General features: G+C 37.1%; 1 protein-coding gene across 5 annotated transcripts in view; it reads left to right on the top strand.

Moving 5' to 3' along the window:
• Nucleotides 1-20,837, top strand: part of RBM33 (RNA binding motif protein 33) — a 105,795-nt gene that overhangs the window by 36,394 nt on the left and 48,564 nt on the right. For 4 of the 5 annotated variants that reach the window (XM_040592351.1, XM_040592349.1, XM_040592348.1 and 1 more), the window contains exons 9-10: nt 370-676; nt 5,801-5,859. In XM_040592351.1, coding sequence (XP_040448285.1) covers nt 370-676; nt 5,801-5,859 — 366 coding nt within the window. The remainder of the gene's footprint in view (nt 1-369; nt 677-5,800; nt 5,860-20,837) is intronic. The other variant, XM_040592350.1, reaches the window with a different exon arrangement.

Below are 20,837 nucleotides of genomic sequence, written 5' to 3'. Positions count from 1 at the left end.
GACTCAGTTTTCTGGTGATCATCACATAAGCCTTACTGCAGTTGATGACAGTTTCCAGCGACATGTGCAGAACCCTAACATGAAACTAGACAGTTTCACTGTTAAAAATAAGTGAATGAATGTCTGCATTCTTTGTGTTCTTCCTTGCTCTTTGCTTTTTTCTACTTCACTTGAATGTCTTTGATTGTTTCTTTGCATTCCTGTGCTGATGGTTTTTAACAATTCCAGTTGATGGTATGGGAAAGAAGTTTTTTTCTGTTCATATTTGGCCTTAATTGTTCTCCAAAGGTGTCTTGGTTTTGTGCTGGTTTATGTCAGGATATTTTAACTTTTAAAGCCTATTGACTTTATTCTTTTGTCTGACTTCAGACTCATTCACAGAGGTTAATTCCAACACACCAGCAACCTGTTAGGAGTCTGTTCCAGCAGCACCAGCAGCAGCAGCAGCAACAGCAGCAACAACAGCAGCAGCAACAGCAGCAGCAGCAGCAACAGTTACAATCTCTGCTTCCTTTACAGCATCAGCATCACTCTTCTCCTCCTCCAGGGCTACATATGCCCCCTCAGATAGAAACGCCTAGAATAATGATGACTCCACCTCCAGTGACACCTCAGCAACCGAAGAACATACACATAAATCCACATTTCAAGGGGACAGTAGTGACACCTGTACAAGGTGAGCTTTCTGAAGACCTTCCCAGTCTTGCAAGCGTGACTGATCTTATTCTTGCAAAAGATGCAATGATTTGTTTATTTATCACTTCATGGAAGTGTGCTTCAGGCTGATACTTTTTTCCTTAAGCTTGAAACAAATGTTTTGCTGGAAGTAAGACATAATGATGTTGGACTGTGGCCAGCTGAAATAGTAAAGCCTTTTCAACATCTTTATCATCTTTATCACTCTACTGTGAAGCCTGCAAAGAGCAGTAAAAATGGAAACTGAAAAGAGAATGTGCTTTTTAAAAGTAGCAAATGTCAATTTTCAAAACTAGGTGAGTACTGCAGTTTATAATTTCCCACATCATTCCAGCTTCAGCCAAGCGTTTGCAGAATGACCACCCACCTATTTCAGTGAGAGTACAGAGGCACTCCTTGCGCTGTAATTGCTCTGTGAAAGGTACCAGCTGCTATCCTTAGTTGACAGGATACATGTCCTCAGTTCTCCTTTCAGTGCCACGTTTGCAATTGATTTGCAACCTGCAAGTACATTTTTTCTGTAACTTAACGCAAGCATTCTTTGGGGTATGCTTTTTAGGGCAGCTCTCAACAGAGTTAACATTACTACTTATTTAGGAAGTGTTTAAGCCTTAAGAGGATTAAAAAAACCCCCGATACCTACATAGCTCTCATTTGTGATTCTGTTGGGACTAGACACCGTAAAGAAATACATACATGCTTATACATATTTACCATTGTTTTCTATATTTTTTCTTCCTTCAAATCAGCAGAACTCCAAGCCAGTGCTATCTCTGCTTCATTTATTTGACCAATGAAAAAAATAGGAATTTGGGTGGGTAGGATATTACCAATTTATTATACAGATCTATTGGGATTCTCACAGATGGCTTCATAGTAGCTGTGCTGTAGAGATTATTTTGCTTTTTCCAGTCTAATAAAATCAGTGCTTCCCACCAAATTATGGATCGGGACAGATTATCTGGAAGTAGTCCAAAAGGTCCTTTAGTCTTGGATTTATGCCTTCTGTGCATTTCCCTAACATTTCCCAAGCAAAAATTGTATTGTGGAAAGCAAAAATTGTTTTCAGACTACTCTAGATGCCTGTTTTCTCTCCTTGTGAAAAAATTAACAAGTCTTTTGTATCTAGATGAACGCATGTCCTCCTAATGCCAGCAGTGACTGTTGAGGGGTTTTTCTTTTGATTAACATCAAAAGTATACAGCGTATCTTCTTTCTTTCGTCAGAGTTATTTCTCCACATTATACGATGGCTTCAGTCTTGGTTTGAGCCTTACCGCTACATCTGTGGCACCATGGGTATTCCAGGGACCTTGCTTTGTCTTGAGCATAGTCTTTTTTGTCTTGCAGAGTTTCTTTTTAACAAAGTTGTCTACCTCCTGCATGTTGCATGTTAGGAGATCTTTAATACTGGATTTGTAGTCTTTATTTTTTTTTAGAACTTATACCTGCTGACTGTGTGCACATTCATTTCTTGACTGATAAAGTCTAGTCGTCCTCTCAGAATGGGCAGCCCTGAAGAATGAATCATTGATTGATTTGAATAGTGTAAGACATGTATTTCAGTGAGGAAGATCTTTGCGATGTGTATTGATGGCAGCTGATATATGTGAAATACCTCTGTGCTGTCCATTTTACTGAAGGAATCCTTGGCAAGATTATGGAATGTTTCTGCTAATAGGTGGTCAGCATGCTATGAAATGCAATCTTTAAAATTCCTGTAGAATTTTAATCATCTTGATTAGAGAGCATGTATGGGAAGCTGAGTCCTCTGCAGTGGCAGAGTAGTGGCCATCTCAGTCTTCTAGTCTGCAAGCAGTACAATTACGTCACACAAAGGTATACATTTGCATGCCTAAGGAAAAATGTATAGGAGATCAGTAGACATCTTCAGGGAAGATGAGCATAATTATAAAATCTTCAATTGCATTTACATATTAAGATGAGTTTTTAAGCAGTCACTGCAGGCAAATGGTAGACAGACATTCCAGTGCAGGGAGAGCTGTTCTAAACTTCCTCTGATAAAATCCCCCTCAGTTTAATCAATCTGCTTGAGGCCCCAGTAGGCAGACACTGGTAGTTGACACCACTGGGATGTGTTTCATATGCATCATTTGTTTCAGGGTAACAGGAAGTATGAAAGATCAGACTGAGTTCATGTTCTTGGCGGTGTCCTGCCCCTTCTTGGCTGAACGTTATGTCCAGATATGTGAGGGTCTTTATACATTGGAAAATACGGTCAGATAGGTGCAAAGTTTATTGGGATTCTGTTGTTGAAAATGTGATGCCTGGAAGCTAAAAATGCCATGTCTGGAAGTGCATGATATGCACACTTAGGTTCTGGTAATTTTAATGGTGTGCTGTCATGTTTTAGTGTAGACTGGCATTTCTTACTCTAATTTTATGGCAGGGTTAAGCTCACATACTTCTAATTGTCAGCACCACAGACACTTTTTCATTATGGCAAATCATAGAAATATACTTTCTCAACATCTTTTTGATTTAACTTAATCTTGAAATGTGTTGAGTGTATCAGTATTTTCTAAAATACTCAAGCCTCCTGTAAGTTGTATGAAATTTTCATGTGAATAGAAAGAGCATGTATCAGAGCTGTAGTAGTCAGCTACTTCAGCCTGAAAGTGAGTTGAAGCACTCTCGAACACTCCTATCATTGGCTTTTGTCTCAAAGGCAGATCTCTTACAGTGGCCATCATCTCCCTGGCCAGCCTCGGCTCTTTTCAAAAAAATAGTTACTTTCAAGTCCGTTTGGTTTCAGACAAAAGTCTAGAAGCTTCATAAATGGTTAAGAAGGACTCAGTCTGTCAAAACTGCTAAAATGGTTATGTGAGCCTCTGTATACCTGTGCAGATGCTGTTCCATTGGTGTTCATTTGTGCTTTTTGTGGCACAAAAAGAATCACATGTCTTTTAGTTGCTTACATATTTAAAAATGCTGGAGGACTGTATATTGTACTGTGAAATACTCAATCTGTGATGAGAACACTGAGTTTTTCCCCCTCAATGTTTATACCACAAATAACTGTTTCAAGGATAGTGTGGTGCTGCCAAAGCTGACGTGAGCTAATGAGCAGTTTATGGCATCTTGGTAGATTAGTATGCCATTACCTTTTAAAAACTGTTGGGTGTCTTGGGAAAAATTACATTATAATTCTTCTAAATAATCAATATGGAAATTGCTGCTTCATCTTTTCAGGTACGGCATTGGAATTCACAGCCAAAAGCAATTTAATCTTCTCAAAGTAGTGTTTAACAATATGCTGTGTATTTTTCAAAAATACTTTTCAAACCCGTTGACGATTTGACGTCAGGAAAATGAGTGCTTATTTGAGACTTCTTTGCTGCTTCAGCAAGTGTCCAAGGATTGAAAGGGCACAGAGTTTGAACTACTATCTTTCATGAGTATTAAATTCATTTGCTTAAAATACATAAATTTATGTAACTCTGTATGCTACTGCCAGAGGCAGGATACTGAAATAGACACACGAGTACTCTGTTCATTTGACATTTCACTGCATATCCCACCTTATGCAGTTTTTCTCAGTGCCTCTCTGACCTGTAATCCCTGAGCTATTTTTAGTCCTAGATCTGTCAAGAGCACCCTGTCAGTTTTTTCCAGGTGGCCATGGCTGTTTGATATCAACAGATGTTCGTTAGAAACCAAGATGAGACTCTTCAACTCATTTTCTCATGTAACCTGATCCAGAGTTTGCATGCAGTCCTTCGGTGCAGAAAGACTGGTGCAGTTAGTTTACACTGTTAGTTCCTAAACTAGTAAATCACAAGTACTTGACAGAAGCGAGTAGAAACCAGTCATAGACATGAATTAAAAATGACCACTAATGCATTAGTCCTTGTGCCTGAGTCACCAAGGAAAAAGGGATTTTTGAGGCATCTTGGCAAACTCCTCTGGGAAATGCACTCACCTTCTCCCTTAACCTAGCTGCATTTCTTAACATCTTCCCTGCTCTGAAATGTAATACAGTAGTTGTCTACAAGGTCGATGTTTAACCCTGTGTAGGAAACATTTTCCTATCAGTTTCAGAAGTGTTAAAAACAAACTGAAGAAAAATAACCTTATGAAAGGTTTTCAGTAAATGAACAAACACATTCAGTGCTGTTTGAAATGCTTTAACTTCTCTAGGCCTTTTTGTTTAACATTGAAACATTTGTAATTTTAACCACTTGGACAACGCAGGAAATAGAAAGTGCACTGGAAAACAGGAAATCTGTATTACACTTTGTACTGGGGATTCAGATACAGATTAAGTCCCCAAGGTGATCCAGCTGTAGATGCTTTGTGCATTATGCCATAATACTAATGTTTTGGGAAGTATTTTTTTTTTGTGTGTGACTAGTCTTTTGAAATGCAGTTGTATGGACAAGTCATCCATGTTAATCCCTCTGAAATACTGATTTTGGAGGTTATTTTTCAGGAAGAGGGACTTCTAATTCTTCTTGGTGTCTCTTTGTGAAATAGCAGACTTTCATCTGGGATCAGTTTTGGGATTACACAAACTGTGATCACAGTTGCATATACCATTATGGTGGCAAGGACGGATTAAGTTGGGTTTTGCTTGCTATCAGTTGCCACTGCCTGACTCATTTTACCCTCCTGTGAACAGTGATTTATACCAGATAGTCTCTCATGCCCATGATTACTGTGGGAGGTTGGTGGTGAGACTGGGAGATACCTAGGAAATCTTGAGGGGTGCTAAGTTGAGAAGGGAAATTAATCATGTAGCCTTCTATTTGAAACATGAAATTATCATTAGAGTCTCTGTCAGCTTTGTCTTAAGAGATGTCTTTGGCTGAATAAGTACTCTAGTTTTCCTTCCTGCAACAAGGAGCAATTTAATTCTGGAAAATGCAGAATTAAATTATGTAAATTAACAAGGAGAATCCTAATTGCCCTGTTGCATGTTGCAAGGGAAGGAATGGTTGCTTAAAGTTAATTGTAGGAACCGTGACATGTGAGGGTAAGCATAGCAGATTTTAATCATGGCTTCTTACTGCAACTGCTTTTGGAAATAACAGCAACAACTGTTAGATAAAACAAATGGTGTTAAAAGGTGCCTCTTGTTTCAGTGCCCTTGCTGCCAGTTCCAGCCCAGCCAAGACCTGCTGTAGGACCCCAGAGATTTCCTGTGAGTAGCAGCTGTTTCTTCTTCTCTGATATGGATAAGCATACATTTGCAAGGAAATATTAATATAGCAAATAAAAGCTCTTCTAGTGAAATATAATTTTAAGGATTTGTAAATATTGACAATACACTCTGCAGTTGAAAATGTTTGTTAAAAGCTTAAGGTCAATGGATTTTTGAGAGTAGAATTAATTCTGTTTAACTGTAAAATTGTTGAACCAGTCTCTCCAGTGGGAGAGGCATGAATGCATCTTGTCTTAAGGAATATGGGCTTCATTTTATTACTTGACTCTGTATAAATAGAATCCTTATTTTATTTGATGTAATAAAAGGCTATTTGAAATAATCTCTAAGCTTAAAAAGCAGTAATATATATTTATTGTAAAAATCAGCAGTCATTTAAATGCCCTCATGTTTTTTATATAAAAAAATGGGAATGGCATTGCATGACCTTGCTTTCTCTTATGTTCCTAACTTCTAAAACAAACAAGGCACTTAGCTGCTTTACTGCTTTGCTTTTTTAAAAAAAATCTGTGAATGGAGAGAGTGCATGCTTGTATACCTTTTTTTCATAATTTCAGTTCTGTTGGCCTAAATTTTTAGTTCAGGTGGCTTGCAGTGTATCAAAGCCAGCAAAACAAAAAAATAGTTTTTACGGTATTGCCTTGAATATTTTCAAATAAAGACCCATATATTATGTTTCCCAGAGATATAAACCACACAAAAATTATTCTCTGTTAATGTGTGCAGTGTTGAAGGCGGAAAGTAATGTTTGTGAACATCTGTGTAGTTTCACACAATAAATTACTTGCATAGAGATCAGTTGTATTTAAAAGAAGCAGATTTCAGAAACCTGCTGTGACTTTTGATTGCCATGTGCATACCTGGTTGATTTTGACACAGAATATTTTTTGTACAGGACATCTAGCTGAGGAATTGTGTTGTCTGTATTTTTTACAATAACAGAGGTTTTACATTGCCGCGTTACTTCTGTGAAGTGTAAAAAGGTTAAGCACTATGACCACAGTTTCATTAAGTATATTACATTAATGCTTTAACCGAAGATACTTTTCTATTAAAAAAATACTGTGGTTTTCAGAGGAAATAGTTTTCTTCAGCAGCCTTTAGTATTATGTGGAGACATTATTAACATTTTAAAAGTAATTCTAATTGCTTTTTATGAAAACAAATATCTTGCATTTGTTTTCCTTTGACACTAAGTTGTTTTGCCAATAAACACAATTTGGGATGTAAAAGAAATTGGAAGACAAGGAATATCTGTAAAGGCGTTGTAATTGACATTTTTGAAGTGTGTTTACATCACTGTAGAAAAATTGGAAATTATTTTTTTTTAAATTGACTGTGAAATTAGATTTTAATTCTGTTCACTTTTGGTTTTGCAAGTTGAGAGTATACAACAGTTTTTAAAAGGGAATAAAATAAATTGAACATTCTTGGTAGGACTCTTGTTCCTTTTGCCTGAAGGAAGATACTTGACTGCTTGCTGCCTTTTTATGTAAGCAATACACTAGCAAAAAGTCAGTGTAATTCTGTTTTCATGAGGAGGAGGAGGGCTAGCTTAACTAAGAGCATCCAGTACTGTGATTTGTTTGCCCTGAGTGTTTCTTTGGGGTTTTGTGCTGTTGGTTTTTTGGGTTTGTTTTTTTTTTCTATTTCAGCTAGTAACCTGCTATATGACACTGAGAAAGTTACTTAATCTTTCCATGACTCACTGAGTTATAAAATGGCTATAATATGGACTTCTCGTATGAAGTACTTTATAAATTTTGCATAGGTTATCAGTCATATTAGGATTAGGAAGTAAGTGTCACTGTGTACATATCTCGTGTTTGTTTTATTAAATGTAGTATGTTAGCTCTTGAGCTAAAGACAAATTTACTTTCTGACTAACGTTTTATCTTGCCGAGCTACCCTTTTTTTGCTCTGTTACATGTCAAATGCCTTTGTGCCATTGTAATTCACTTGTTTATGTATAAATGTTGACTTATAGCAATGGTTTGACAAGCCATTTGAAAAAGATCACAGTAGTATGTCAGGCTATAGTTCATTCATCCTTTTCCTCATTGTAGAAAGAATCTCTGGATATGTAATAACTTGATTTGCTCTTGTTTTCAGGTTTGCCTAATCAAATAGTCAACTGATTTTTCCAGTTGCTTTTTCTAAAAAATTGTGGGGTTAGAATTGAATATTTGTAGCCTGCTTTGCCCTTTGATTTTGAACTGGATGGTTTATTTTGCTTGAGTGTGGCAGAGGTGGAAACACTAAATGTAATGAAATTCTTGCAAGGGAGAGACCTAAAAGCTAGTGCCCTAACTGAAGGAAAAATTGCCTCTTGAGTTCCTACCTTATCTAGGAGAGAAACCTCTCAGCATACAGCCTGTGTGTACTCTGAACATAGGAAGAGCTTCAATCAGAGCTAATCAATTGCAAGTCATAAATCCATTGGAAACCAGGTGTTATTAATTTAGTGCTAATGAAGTGACTTGTAACCATGTAATGGTTAATTCTTACAACCTCCTGCAGAAGGATTTAATTGAAGAGTTGAACAAAGTTGTAATGAGCATGTTAGCATATTGGTGTGAGTTCTAAATTATAAGAAATAATGTAGTACTAAATCAGGGTAATGTTGATCAGGATTTAACCTGCTTGGAGTTGGGAGTGATTAAATTCACTTAACCTTGAATCAAAGTATTTCAGGGTAGGGCTCATTGTTCAATTATTTCTTACTTAAAGCTTAACTTGTGAAATGATTAGAGAGAAAGTATTAGAAATGACATAATGGAATGGATCTGTGTTCCTTACTAAGAGTTGTTTTAACATTTACAGTAATCTTGAATAAAGGAAGGAAGCTGTCTATCTCTTTAATCTGTGATCATTCAAGGTGACTTGGTGTGAATGGTGTTTGAGACCTATATTCAACTGATTAGGACTGAATGAATAAATAGTGGATCTGAGGCATGTTACAGCTGAGAAACGTGGTGAACTTATAGTAACCAGGAGTTAAAGACCTGACTTCTGTGAAGGCTTCTCTGCTTGTCTCAATTTCACAGTGCTCTTCAGGTGGCTGTAATGGATAGTAATCCAGTCTTCAAGCATAGTTGATGCTAATATTTTTCCATGTATTTGTATTAACCTGGAACTGTGCAAGTGCCAATGGTGTGTTTTCTTTATAAACTGTTTATAAAGTTAAAGAAGAGATTAAGCTAACCTCTTTGGCAGAGTCCTTCTGAAGATCTTGTTTTACCATGTCTTTGCTTTAAAGTGGTTAAGATGCCTTTTTCTGTTCCTGTCTCAGTGTCATGGTTGGCTTTTCACAAATAACAGTCTACTTTGGGGACTGATCCGTTTAAAGGAAGGTGACAGAAGAATGGTTGTATGTGTTTTCTGAACTTCTCACACATTTTCTTACGAAATTACTAATTCTTGTGGATGCCCCAGTGCAGGTACGGAGCCTGTGGATTTTTGTATTACACAAGAGGGACTGCTGTTCCTGTCCTCTGGTGTTTATCTGGGCTAATTTCTCTTTCAACTCCTGTGTTCTGTGAAGAAGGATGGGGTAAAACAAGGGAAGAAGAAATTAAATAGAAGATGGAAGGGGTGTTTCTGAACACTTTGTATGTAGGCTGCTGCTAACTGACTTATAGAGGCCAGATCATGGCTTAATATGAAATTAGGAGCTAAGCTGATGGTCCAGGTCTTTTCATCCTTTATGCGAGTCCACCAGCATATTCTGTCTGAAGTGTTTCAATGTTTCCTGAAGAAAAATTTATAAAATTTTGTCTTTAAACATTATTTATTTCACTTAATGAACACTGAAGTAATAACGATGTGTGATGTGTGCACATTCTTGTTAAACACATAGAAAAGTGGAATGAGTGTTGTCATGCCCACTTTGGGATGGAGCGTGGCAGAGGGGAAGATGTTTTCGCTGTCAGTGTTCTTCATCCAGAAATTGTGATGTATCCCCAGCATCCGAATTTGGGGCTGGAGCCGGGGGTGTTCAGAGTGAACAGGAAGCTGGGGAGAACCTGCCTTGCACTGCTCAAGGCAGAAGAGAGCAATAAATCCTCAGTTTTCTTGCTGCCTGTGCCCTGGATCCTTCTCTGAAACTGCTGCAGAGAGAGCAGAGCCTGATAATGCAGCTGTATGCTTTTTGCCAGGAGGATTTTCAGGAAATTGGGATAAATTCTGATTTAGCTGCTGTCCTTAACCCAACGCTCTGGGTGTGGTGTGAGCTGGGCAGGTGTCCATCCCATAGGCACAATTTAACTTTGGTCAACTGAGTTTCAGGGCTGGAGTTAGGAATAGTCTGAAGTGGCACGAAGCACAAGATAAAAGTACCACTAGTGTCTGCCTGACTAATTTATGCCAGGAATGCTTTGATATTTTTTAATGCACAAAGCTTTCCTCTTTTGATAGGACACCTTAATGCACTGAAGGCTGTTCAGTATCGGTTGAATTCAGGTCTGAAAAAGTTGAATTGTGTAACATTATTTTATTCGCTATTAAAAAGAAGACTTTAATAGAGTGACTTGTTGTCAGGCCTTTGTGAATATTCTACTTTGCCTGTCTTTTTAGCTCTCAGAGGGCTTTGACGTGATTTGTTTTTGGAACTTACCTTACAATTTCTTTTCAAAATCATCTTTATCCCAAAGAATACTTTGGTTTTTATTCTTTTCCTTAAAGTGCAAAAACCTTAGTAAACTTTCTTTATATTCTTATTCAACATACTTCTACTTGATCTCCAGGACATCAGGTGGTGTCTTAAATGGATGCTGTGAAAGGCAGTTGATTAGTTTTGATTCACTTCTTCACCATTTCCAAAAACTCTGGTTTGAATTCTGAGATTTCAAGTGTTTGTGATTCAGACACTGTTTTTAAACACTTTATGCTTTAATCTATGAGAGGCTTTTAAACAGGTGCCCAGTCATTGCTCAGAGCAGAAGTGGCTGTCCTTCATTGTCACTTGCTTGAAACGCTTCTTTTAGACAAGTAATATATTAGTGCTATACAAATTAATTATAAAAGATACATTGGAATACAGTTAACTACTTTTCCCCAGTCGTCCTTGGACAGAACTGGATCAACCTACACCATTTCAGTAAACTTGGTTCAGTTTAATGGATATTACAGTGTATCTGGGTCTGTGGGTGTGCCTTTATGTAAACACCTCTTGTAGTATGTAGAAGCAGAAATCTGGGGTGCTTTTGAGAACAAAACTTGCAATAGTGTTTGCTGTCTGTTGTGGGAAAAGCAGATAGGGAGACAATTGTTTTCCCATTGCTTCAAATTTGATGGTGAGTTGCCACATGTGAATAACGGTTTTAGCAACTGTTACTAAGGTTGTGGCTCATATTCTTCAGTACTCACAGTATAGACAATTTAAACAGTTCTACATCTCAGTACGATCAATCTATTTTAAACTGATATTTAGTAAGTAATGGTATTTAGTAAGTTGTATGTGTTTGCAACAGTATGTATGTAGGAGACAAACTGTTAATGGAAATAAAAAGCCACTTGTGAAAAGGATTCTCCTACTTCCTCACAATTACTCTGCTTTAGCTATGGGGTTACTATAATGAGTAACAGTAAATGAAATTTTTGCTCTATTAGGGTGTAGCAGTGGCAGATCACAGGTAGCGTAGAAAGCATTTTGTTTTCATTTAACAGGATACATGGTATCAGGTGGTGTTGATTGACATTTCTTGGATACTGCTTTATCCAGCATTTCATGCAAATCATGTTTGAATGAGACTGCCGCATCAAATTACATTTCTTTCAGATTATAGCCCTTGCAGATGTGAGACAGAGCTTGTTCAGCAGCTACCAAAAAGCTTTCATTTTTAACACTTACTGTTTTCACAACTTGACTGCAAATCCCTATAATTACAGCATTTAAGATAGTGAAGGAATGATGGGCACTTTCTCTTATCAGATCTATAAGTAGTAGCAAGCAGATGCAGCATGAGATCCCTCCAGCTGTCAAGTATTGTCAGGCTAGCATAGAGGGAATGCAATTTAAAATGCAGGTGACATAATACCCAACATCCTCCATTTGCTAGTGGGCTTCTGATTAATCACGATTACCATACATTATCATACCATCAAATTTAATCATATCAATGAATTCCCATCTGCAGGAGGAGCAGCAGCAGCAAAACATGATGGTAACAGCTATTAAATAAGAGAGAAATAGATGGTTTCTAAATGCAGTAACTCTTCAACTTGTCATGCTAGCACCAGTGTGCACATGCTCTATAGATATTAAAATCAAACAGAACTTGTGCATTTATATTTCGTAGTTAGTGTCATCTACCTTTCCATTAAGAGATTGATATTTAGCACTGCCAAGGAAACCAGAGTTGTAGAATTCATTTTTTCCCCTGTGCTAATGATGCTAGATTTTCTTCAGTCTCAGCTTTAGTACTTCTTAAATACAGAACAGCAGAATGGTTGCAGTGGCAGGGACCTCTGGAGGTCATCTTGTCCACCCCCCTGCTCAAGCACAACCGCCTAGAGCCAGTTGCCCAGGACTATGTCCAGATGGCTTTTGAATATCTCCTAAGGTTGAGACTCCACAAACTCTCAGGGCAACCTGTGCCAGTGCTCAGTCACTCTCACAGTAAAAAAGTTTTTATGTAGATATATTTTTATATATAGGTATGTACGTTGGTTTTGGTATATTTTTATGAATGAAATTTGAAGCAACGCACAATTTTTTACCAAGGTAAAGAGGAAAAAATATTAAGCATATAGCTATGTAGCCATTAATTAGGCACTGTTAAAGAGATACTTTGCAGAAGTCAAGGCTTGTAAAGAAATCCAATTAAAATGTACAATTGACTTCCTACTACAATGCAGTAAGAGCTTAAACACTGAATGGAAAAATAAAATACATTTAATATAATACTATAGAGTCCTAGATGATAGCATAGTACTCTTAAGCTATTTTCACTGAGCTGAGAAAATGTCCTTTTAAAAGATAATTCAGTACATTTGTGTCATCACAATAAAAAAAACCCCAAAATCCATAAAGCGGTATTTATTCATCTTCTGCACCTTCAGTTCGTGCTAATTCTTTAGGATGTTAAAGGGAAAAAAACTTAATTCACTATAAAATAGGAAGTCATACTACTGTTTAAAATAAAATGTGGTAATTTTAAAGGGTATTATGGGTTGACTGTAGGATACCCAAAAAGGAATGAAGTGTTCAGGCTTTCATATACAACACGCAAGTAATACATGCAGGCATGCTGGAAGCTCTGGGTATGTAAAGTTCTTGTAATCAATACCTTTGCAAGGTCAGAGATGTATAAAACATCTCAAAAATGAGATTTCCGTACAGAATTAAAAGTCAGGAGTCAGGTAACGTAACTACTAAATAGCCAGGTCTAAAATGTCATTATCTATTACAGATGAAAGTCCAGGTTAGCAGCAATTCTAGTATTTGTCTTCTATAGAGCTGTCTGCTGCTTAACTTTTTTTTTTTTTGTAGCATTTTTTATTGAAGGGAGAGGCATCCATTCCCATGTCACTTGTACTTATTTTTGAGGTTCTTGGATTGTTTTAAAATGAACTATAACTGCACCTTCAAGCTTGGGCTGTAATGTAGAAATCCTGAATTTGTTATTCATGATCCAGTTCTGACCTCATACTTGTTTCTAATTGTCAATGATGTGCAGGTAACCAAGGTACATTAGGTCAACAAATGCTATAATATTTCCATGGAGTAGTCTCTGGTAAGCCCAAGAAGAAGGTATGAATTTTGTTAGATGTGTTATCTCATTAGTTGTGAAAGTAGAGGAGGTCCAGAACTTGCAGATCCCTAATTTTTTACACATCCTTAAAACTTAGCTTTCAGCACAAAAAATATGCAGAAGGATTTAATTGTCTTTAAATAAAATGATCATGAAATTCTCATCTTTCAAGGGAGAGTTCATAATTCTAAATGTTTTTCTGATTTGTATTTGTATTGTACTTTAATCTCAAAAAGTTTGAGGGCACCAAGCAAAAATGGTCACAGGGTCTTCTGTACCACACCCCTGAAGAGGATTACAAACTAAAGTGGAACTGAATCTTCCAGATTAATTAGTTTAAAACACCTGTTTAATAAATTACTTAAGTTTGCTCTAATCTGAGTGATTTGGGTTTACTCTTCCTTCAGGCATGCAGGCTACTACAGCTTGTCTGTCACACTTTCTTATTATGGCATTTCTCTGTTTGCTGGAAACACTCTTGCTTCATCCACATAAAACAGATGGATGGGAGCACGGTTTTTCTGCACGTCAGCACTGTTAAAGCTAGAGTTGGGATTGAGTTAATACCTTTCCTATGCCTGCATTTCATTTAGGAGCATTTTCTGAGCATTGTTCGTGAGTGGGACCACTTCTGTGGATTTTCTTTTCTAACATACATGCTTCAGAGGTAGAGCAAACGGGGGTTCAAGGAACCCATCTGCAGTGCAGTCCTTCTGTGGTAGAACTGGTTGCTTGTGGGCCATTCTACTTTGTTGCCCTTTGTTGTAGTGAAGTTGGGAGCATTTTTGGTCTCCATTTGCAACATGAATATACCCCTGCTTGATGTATTTCCGGGGGTGCTGTGAAACTCGCCGAAAAGGGATATTTTTAATACACAATCTAATTTTTAGCTTTAGTTTCCTGAACTGTCTGGAATTGTTTTAGTATGCTGAGAGTATCCTTCTGTATTGCTTGTGTCCTTAATTTAACTACGTGATCATAAGTTGGCTTAAATAACAAGGGATTCCATGCCTTTCTCTCCTTGCTTGTACTGGTTTTGGATAATGGCTGATTTCTGTTTTGGGACCTTAAACAGTGAGATCGGGCACTGGTGATTTCTGATAGATGACCTGGACTTGTGCCTAAACCTCCCAACACACTTCCTTATCTTTGTGTCGTATCAAAGAGAAGCTTGTCCAAGTTATGTAGTGCATTTTAGTATTAAAAATTACTTTCAGCTCAGTTGAGGAAAATAATCAACCCATTCTTTCTTAGACTCAATCTGCCTGTAATACCAGGATCTGTGCAGTCCACATACTTGAACCAGCGCTTGCCATCTCCTTTGTATTTTCCCCTCAGAAAATACATTCCAGAAGCTTTGAAGAGATTCATGTATGGGTAGCCTGTGATTGTTATCTTGAGTTTTATAATCACTCTGAACTCTTAATTTTTGTCCTTGATTGAAGTGTATCTCAGGCATGAATTTTTATATAAGGTTGTCTTATAAATAATTCCCAATAAATCCATTGGGAAAATCGTGGTGCTTGCTAGTTTTTAGTTCACCTTTGTGGCATTATATGTTTGTCATAAACCTCACAGAGACACTACCAAATCATGTATACTGTATTTAAGGAAATACCAAAACAAGTTTTATAATAAAATGTCAAGTGAATCATTTCCTTTCTGTATGCTGTGCACAATAAATGAGAATAGTATATGCAACCTGAATATGAAGAACCATGGTTTGTGGGATATATATATTTCTACTTGAAAATTTTTGAACCCTATCAGAGATAAATGAAGCAGGGCTTCCTACACAAGAGGATGAAAAGCTGGTTTCTTGCACTGGAAGGTAGTCATTTTAGGAAAGCTTTTCAGAAAGTCTAGTAGCCATTGAAGTAAGAGGATTAACATCTTGTGACAGATGGCTATAGTTTTAATTGTCATAGGTTATAGTGGTCATTATTCTTTGCATTTAAACCATATAAGAAGAATTAACTGAGTGGCCCCGCTTAACTGTCAATGGGGTTCTCCTAGCTCTTTGCATTTTAAGTGAGATTAATAAATGAAAACATGTTGTAGAGGCAGGGTGTATTTTATTGAAAGATTCATGAAGTTTCAATGACATTGTTAAGGTATTTAATTAGTCTCATGAAAAAAAGTAGAGTGACCCTTTTAGAGAAGCTGATAAGTCATATAATAGCTGTTAGATCCTCTTTATTCCTTGCTTTATAAGATTAACTTTGTGCTAAGCAATTTATGCTAAGTTTTCCCTTTTATTGGTAACCAAAGTTATCTGTGCTTCATGAATAGATTATTGCAGATAACATCATGTAATTAACAAGAGATGCAGAAAAGTAAAAGTACAATTTGTGTAAGAATTGTATGAGAGAGAATGTTAATTTCTTAACTGGGAAGGATATTTAAAGGGATAAAAGGAAGGCAAAATAGTGCAGTTCTTTGAAAGGATTAAAGAAACCTTATCTTGTGTTCTCTCAGAAGGTGGGATTGCCTGAGTGTGTGAAAGTCATGTTCAATGAGCTATTCAAAACTCTTAATGAATTGTAGACACAAGTTTGCATCACTTTTTTTTCTTCTCTCTCCCCCCACCCCCCCCCCCCCCCACCCCCACCCCCCCCCCCCGTGATTGATAAGGTGTAAGTTATGCCTTAGGTATACTGAATAATGGAAGTTAGTAAAAGGGAAAATTGTACAACCTGCAGGCATGCAGAATTGTATGAAAATGTCAATCTGAGGTGCTCTAAGTTACAGTGTGTGTGGGAGGAAGACTGGGTGCATCTTTTTTTCTTTGTCAGAGTAAACTTCACAAAATTAAAGATTTAAGAAAATAAAATACCTGTTCAGTAGCACTTCACTGTGCCATTATCTTGTCCTTTGAAGTATTTCTAAAATGTCTGTGATTGTGGTCTCTTTGGCAATTCACACAGAACTCTATTTCCAATGTGATTTCCTTCTAGACCTCCCTTCCCGTATTCAAAAAGAAACGGTATGTAAGAATTTTCAAAGTAAAATTACAGGAGGATAAATTAAATGACAGAGTGCAACACACTTCTTAAAAACAGGAAAAAGCACAGTGCAAAAGTTACTTTCGTTGATAATTTAAGAAAAATCTTGATGTTCAGTACTGTGCTTTCAGTGTTTATGCATTGACGTGTTCTGGTTTCCACAGGTGAGAAGCAGAATAGCCAGAGCTGTCCCCTTGCAGCCCATATAGCGTTACTGGGAGGCTGTTCAAGAGCCTTCCAGCTTTCCAAACCAGTTTCTCTCTCAGGTCTTTGAAATACTTGTTAACGCGAGGGCTGCGGGTGGTGGGTTCGAAGGAACCACAGTGCCGAAGTGGTCGCAGTTTTGTGAAGGGGTATGTGTCTGTAGGTTAAGAACTTCAAGGCCAGACTGTGCCATGATGGTTACGTCTGGTTTAGGTCTCCTGCTTTTCCTGATTTCATGCTCTTTGTGGAACTGGTTTTAAATCTAGCTAAAACTTCAATTTTTAGGAGTATTTTCTTGCAATTTAGTGCACTTGTAAGTAGTCAATCTGATAATGATACTAAATAATCACTATTGCTGATACTAAATCAACAATAGTGATACTATATAATTCAATAACGATGAGAAGGGGACTCCAAAAAGTGCCGTACATGTGCTCTGCTGGGTCTTTCACACATGGACATCTGATAACTCAGTCTTTGTAACTATTTCTGTATGAATGTAAACCAGGCTTGTGGGATCTCGCTGGAAAGGGACATAAATATTCTGTGCTTTCCCTCGCAGCGTCGGTTGGCCCCATGTTGAACTGAAATGTAGAACCTTGCAACCTTGGCAGATCATAAGAATTTTTAATTCTTTCTTTTGTTAGGTTGAAACCTGTTAACTTGAAAATGGGTATTTCGAAGATTGTGAGATTTATTAAGTAGGGAAGATTCTTAAAAGGTTTAATAATGGTGAAGTAATAGTTAAAATTATTTTTTTGTAGGGAGTCTTATTTGATGTGTGTAGTGAATAGTTGGTTGTAATTTGAAACTGTCCGGATAGCAAAACCATGAAAAATGGGAGTAACTACTGTGCATATAAAGATTTATTATGCATCTATGTTACAGTATGCTTATTTTATCAAAAATTGACCATTATAAAAACTGGCTTTTGCACCTGCTCTTCATTAATTTTTGAAGCTAAATAGCTCTGCGTGATCTTTTCTACAAAATACCACAGGGCACTTGGGGGTTATTAGCAGCAAATACTTGGTGAACATAGATTTTAACGCTAATAGTAAAATAATCCTCTCCTAGGATTACAGTTGAACTACTGTTAAGCAAAAAAATCCCAAACAAACCAAAACCCACCCTCAAAACCTGTTAAGTAATGGAGAACTGTTACATTACTCTGTACTTTTTAGGACAATTAGAATTTGATATAAGTAAAAGTTGAAGTTGTAGTATTAGTGTATTCCTGTTAAATTGGAAAAAAAAAAAAGGTATTTCAAAAGAACAGGCACCTCATAACTTAGAAACATACCCACTATAGTTCACATATATTCTTTAAAAAAAAACTCATTTGTGTCTGGATGTAGTAGCTCTGGTTGAACCTTAGAGTTTTTCACATGTAGTGTGTGAAATTAATCACACAATCAAATTCCTGTTTGAAATGTCCCGAAAACTTTTTCAGAAAAAAACCTTTTCAGCTTTTCAGAAGAGATGCTTTTTCAGCATCTCAGCAATATAAAAACTGGAAATACAAGCTTCTCCCTATGCATGTTTCTGTAATTTAGGGCAGAATTTTATTTCACACTTTGGGGATAGTAGAAGCAAAACTGGTTTAGGAAAGAAGTAGAGGTCAGTCTTTTTCACAGATGTTAGAAGGAAGAGAATCAAATTAATTTCTTCTTTTTTAGAAGCAAATATTGGTAATTCATTTTTCAGCAAATAACAAAAGTCTTTGCAATTAATTTTGCATGATTGGCCTTTGGTTATCAGCCAAGAAATGTGATCAGTCATATTTTAGTAGTTCTTCAAAATGTCATGTACATAAAGTTAAAATCTGTTCAATGATCAAATAAGTAGGCATTTCTTAGTGATACGCAGTTGTCTGTATAGCATGCAGCTTTACTGTGGTGTGATTTACATCAGCCGTACTTCTGTAGTTTTGCCATTTTCGGAAGTTTTAGGCTTCAAAAAACCCAGCCCTGTGTGTGGAGTGAGTGCTCTGGCAGAAAGGTGGTTGTTTTCAGCACTAATGAATCCTGACAGTGAGGGACAACTCACTTTCTGTACCCTGCAACAAATATATCTTCATGTTACTTTTAAATGCAAAATGGAGGAGAAGGGTTGGCTTCAGGATTGGGAAATATTTTTATCTTTAAAAACTTACCAGCCTTAAAGTTTAACTGGAATCTTACTTAAAAAGTAAGTGGGAAAACCCCAGAATTTCTTAACTGTGAGGGATGGAAAAAAGAGAGGCTGATAGGAAGAATTCCAAACTTCAAATACTTCTTTCTTGCTCTGATTTTGTTGGACTGTTTTGGAGTTACTTTGACCCAAACTAGTGTTGTGGAATATAATTGCGTGAAATGTAGTACTAATAAAACTAGAGCAAAAAAATATTTTCTCAATGTATCTTGGTGGGCATTTTGGATACCAGCTTATGGATAACAGTTGGGTAACTGTTAGTTTATTCTTAAAATTAGTGAAAGTATTTAGAGGACAGTAAATATTTGCTTCTTAAATTAAGCTGGATGGACACCTTTGCTACTGACGGGAGCTTGAAATCAGTATTGCTTATATCTTTAACAGTAAAATATTTTGCTGGTTATTGGTTTGTGTAATTTTTTTGTAAATAAACTAACCTTATTTTTTAAAAGTGTGACCTTTCTTAATTCTAAAATAACTATGTATTACTCAGTTCTAAAATCTAACTAAAGCTTATGTTGTAAGGGGTTAAAGCTTCCTTATGATGGGAAACATAAAGCTGTTTTCAACATGTATAATCCTACCACATATCCGTGGCTTGAACCAAGATGTGCTGGTTGACTACCTCATTTTGAATAATTTTTGTTGAAATTTTCCAAATGCTTTCATTCCAGGATTGAAACGGTGGAAAAATATTATTATGCCCGAGGGAATTATTTAGAAATGTTTTAGCATTGCTCAGTTTTTCAAGGAGTAAAATTGCATTTGGCTGTACTGAGGATGTTTCTGTTCATAAGAGCTGTGTGAAATTCAGCAGGACTTTCCATGCATTTGCGATTCAGGGCTGCTTTGAGATGAGGTAGATCTGGGTATAATAACGAGGGTATGGATTGGCAGGAGAGGGAAAGCTGATATGAAGAAGTATTTATTTTAAATAAGAGCAGATGATCTCTTTCAGCCTGTACTCTCATTTACTTCTCCTTCCCTGGCAGGAAAAAGAGGGGAAATTGTGAGGACTGAGTGTACAGGCAAGAAATGCAGGGTCTGCCTGGGTGGACCACCAGCTTGGAGTTAGGGAGCTGGGAAGCTGGATCCACACTGGGATTAGGAGCCAGCGGGCAGAGTGAAAGACATGATGGGAATGAGAGAATCAATGGATCTGAAAAGTAAGCAGGACCAGGAGAACAGTAAGTCTAAATGGACAAAGAATTAATATTGGGGAAGGTGCTTGAGACTAGGTTACAAATTTGGTCATAGAAGTGGAGATGCCTGTATTTTGTAGCCCAGCAACTAAACCTGAAGCTTGGGAATGAGGGGAGAGACTGGTGAGGATCTGTTACCTCAACCAGGGCAGAATATATTGACTTTGAAAGAAGCAAATAGATGAGACTGTGGTCACTGCAGTGCCATTTGGTGCTTGGAAACAAGCCCAGCTAGATCATTACTGTTGCCAGTTCTTCAGCCTGGGTGGCAAATCTGTGATACTTATGCTTTATTAGGCCAGGTTTCAGTAAGTTTCCACATAATTTGGTTTTTGCTGGCTATTTGAGAAATAACTAAGGTATATATGTAGGCATGTATTGTGTCTAGAGAAAAATACAGGGAGAATTCCAGAGCTTCCCAGTCAAGCTCTTTGAAAATAGGAAGAAGATTGTCTGTCAAGACTGCATTCTCTCCCCAGTGCGCTCATGTGACTACGTGCTGTAAATAAGATACAAGATAAAAACCACCTTCTGTGAAACTGCCCTGATGAACTGGTTTCTCCCCTGCCTCTGTTGCAATGACCATATGCATTACCTGG

Source organism: Falco naumanni, chromosome 4 (assembly GCF_017639655.2).
Source record: "Falco naumanni isolate bFalNau1 chromosome 4, bFalNau1.pat, whole genome shotgun sequence".
NCBI lineage: Eukaryota > Metazoa > Chordata > Aves > Falconiformes > Falconidae > Falco > Falco naumanni.
Note: the sequence above shows the minus strand (reverse complement) of the source record. Positions and strands in the feature narration are given on the sequence as shown.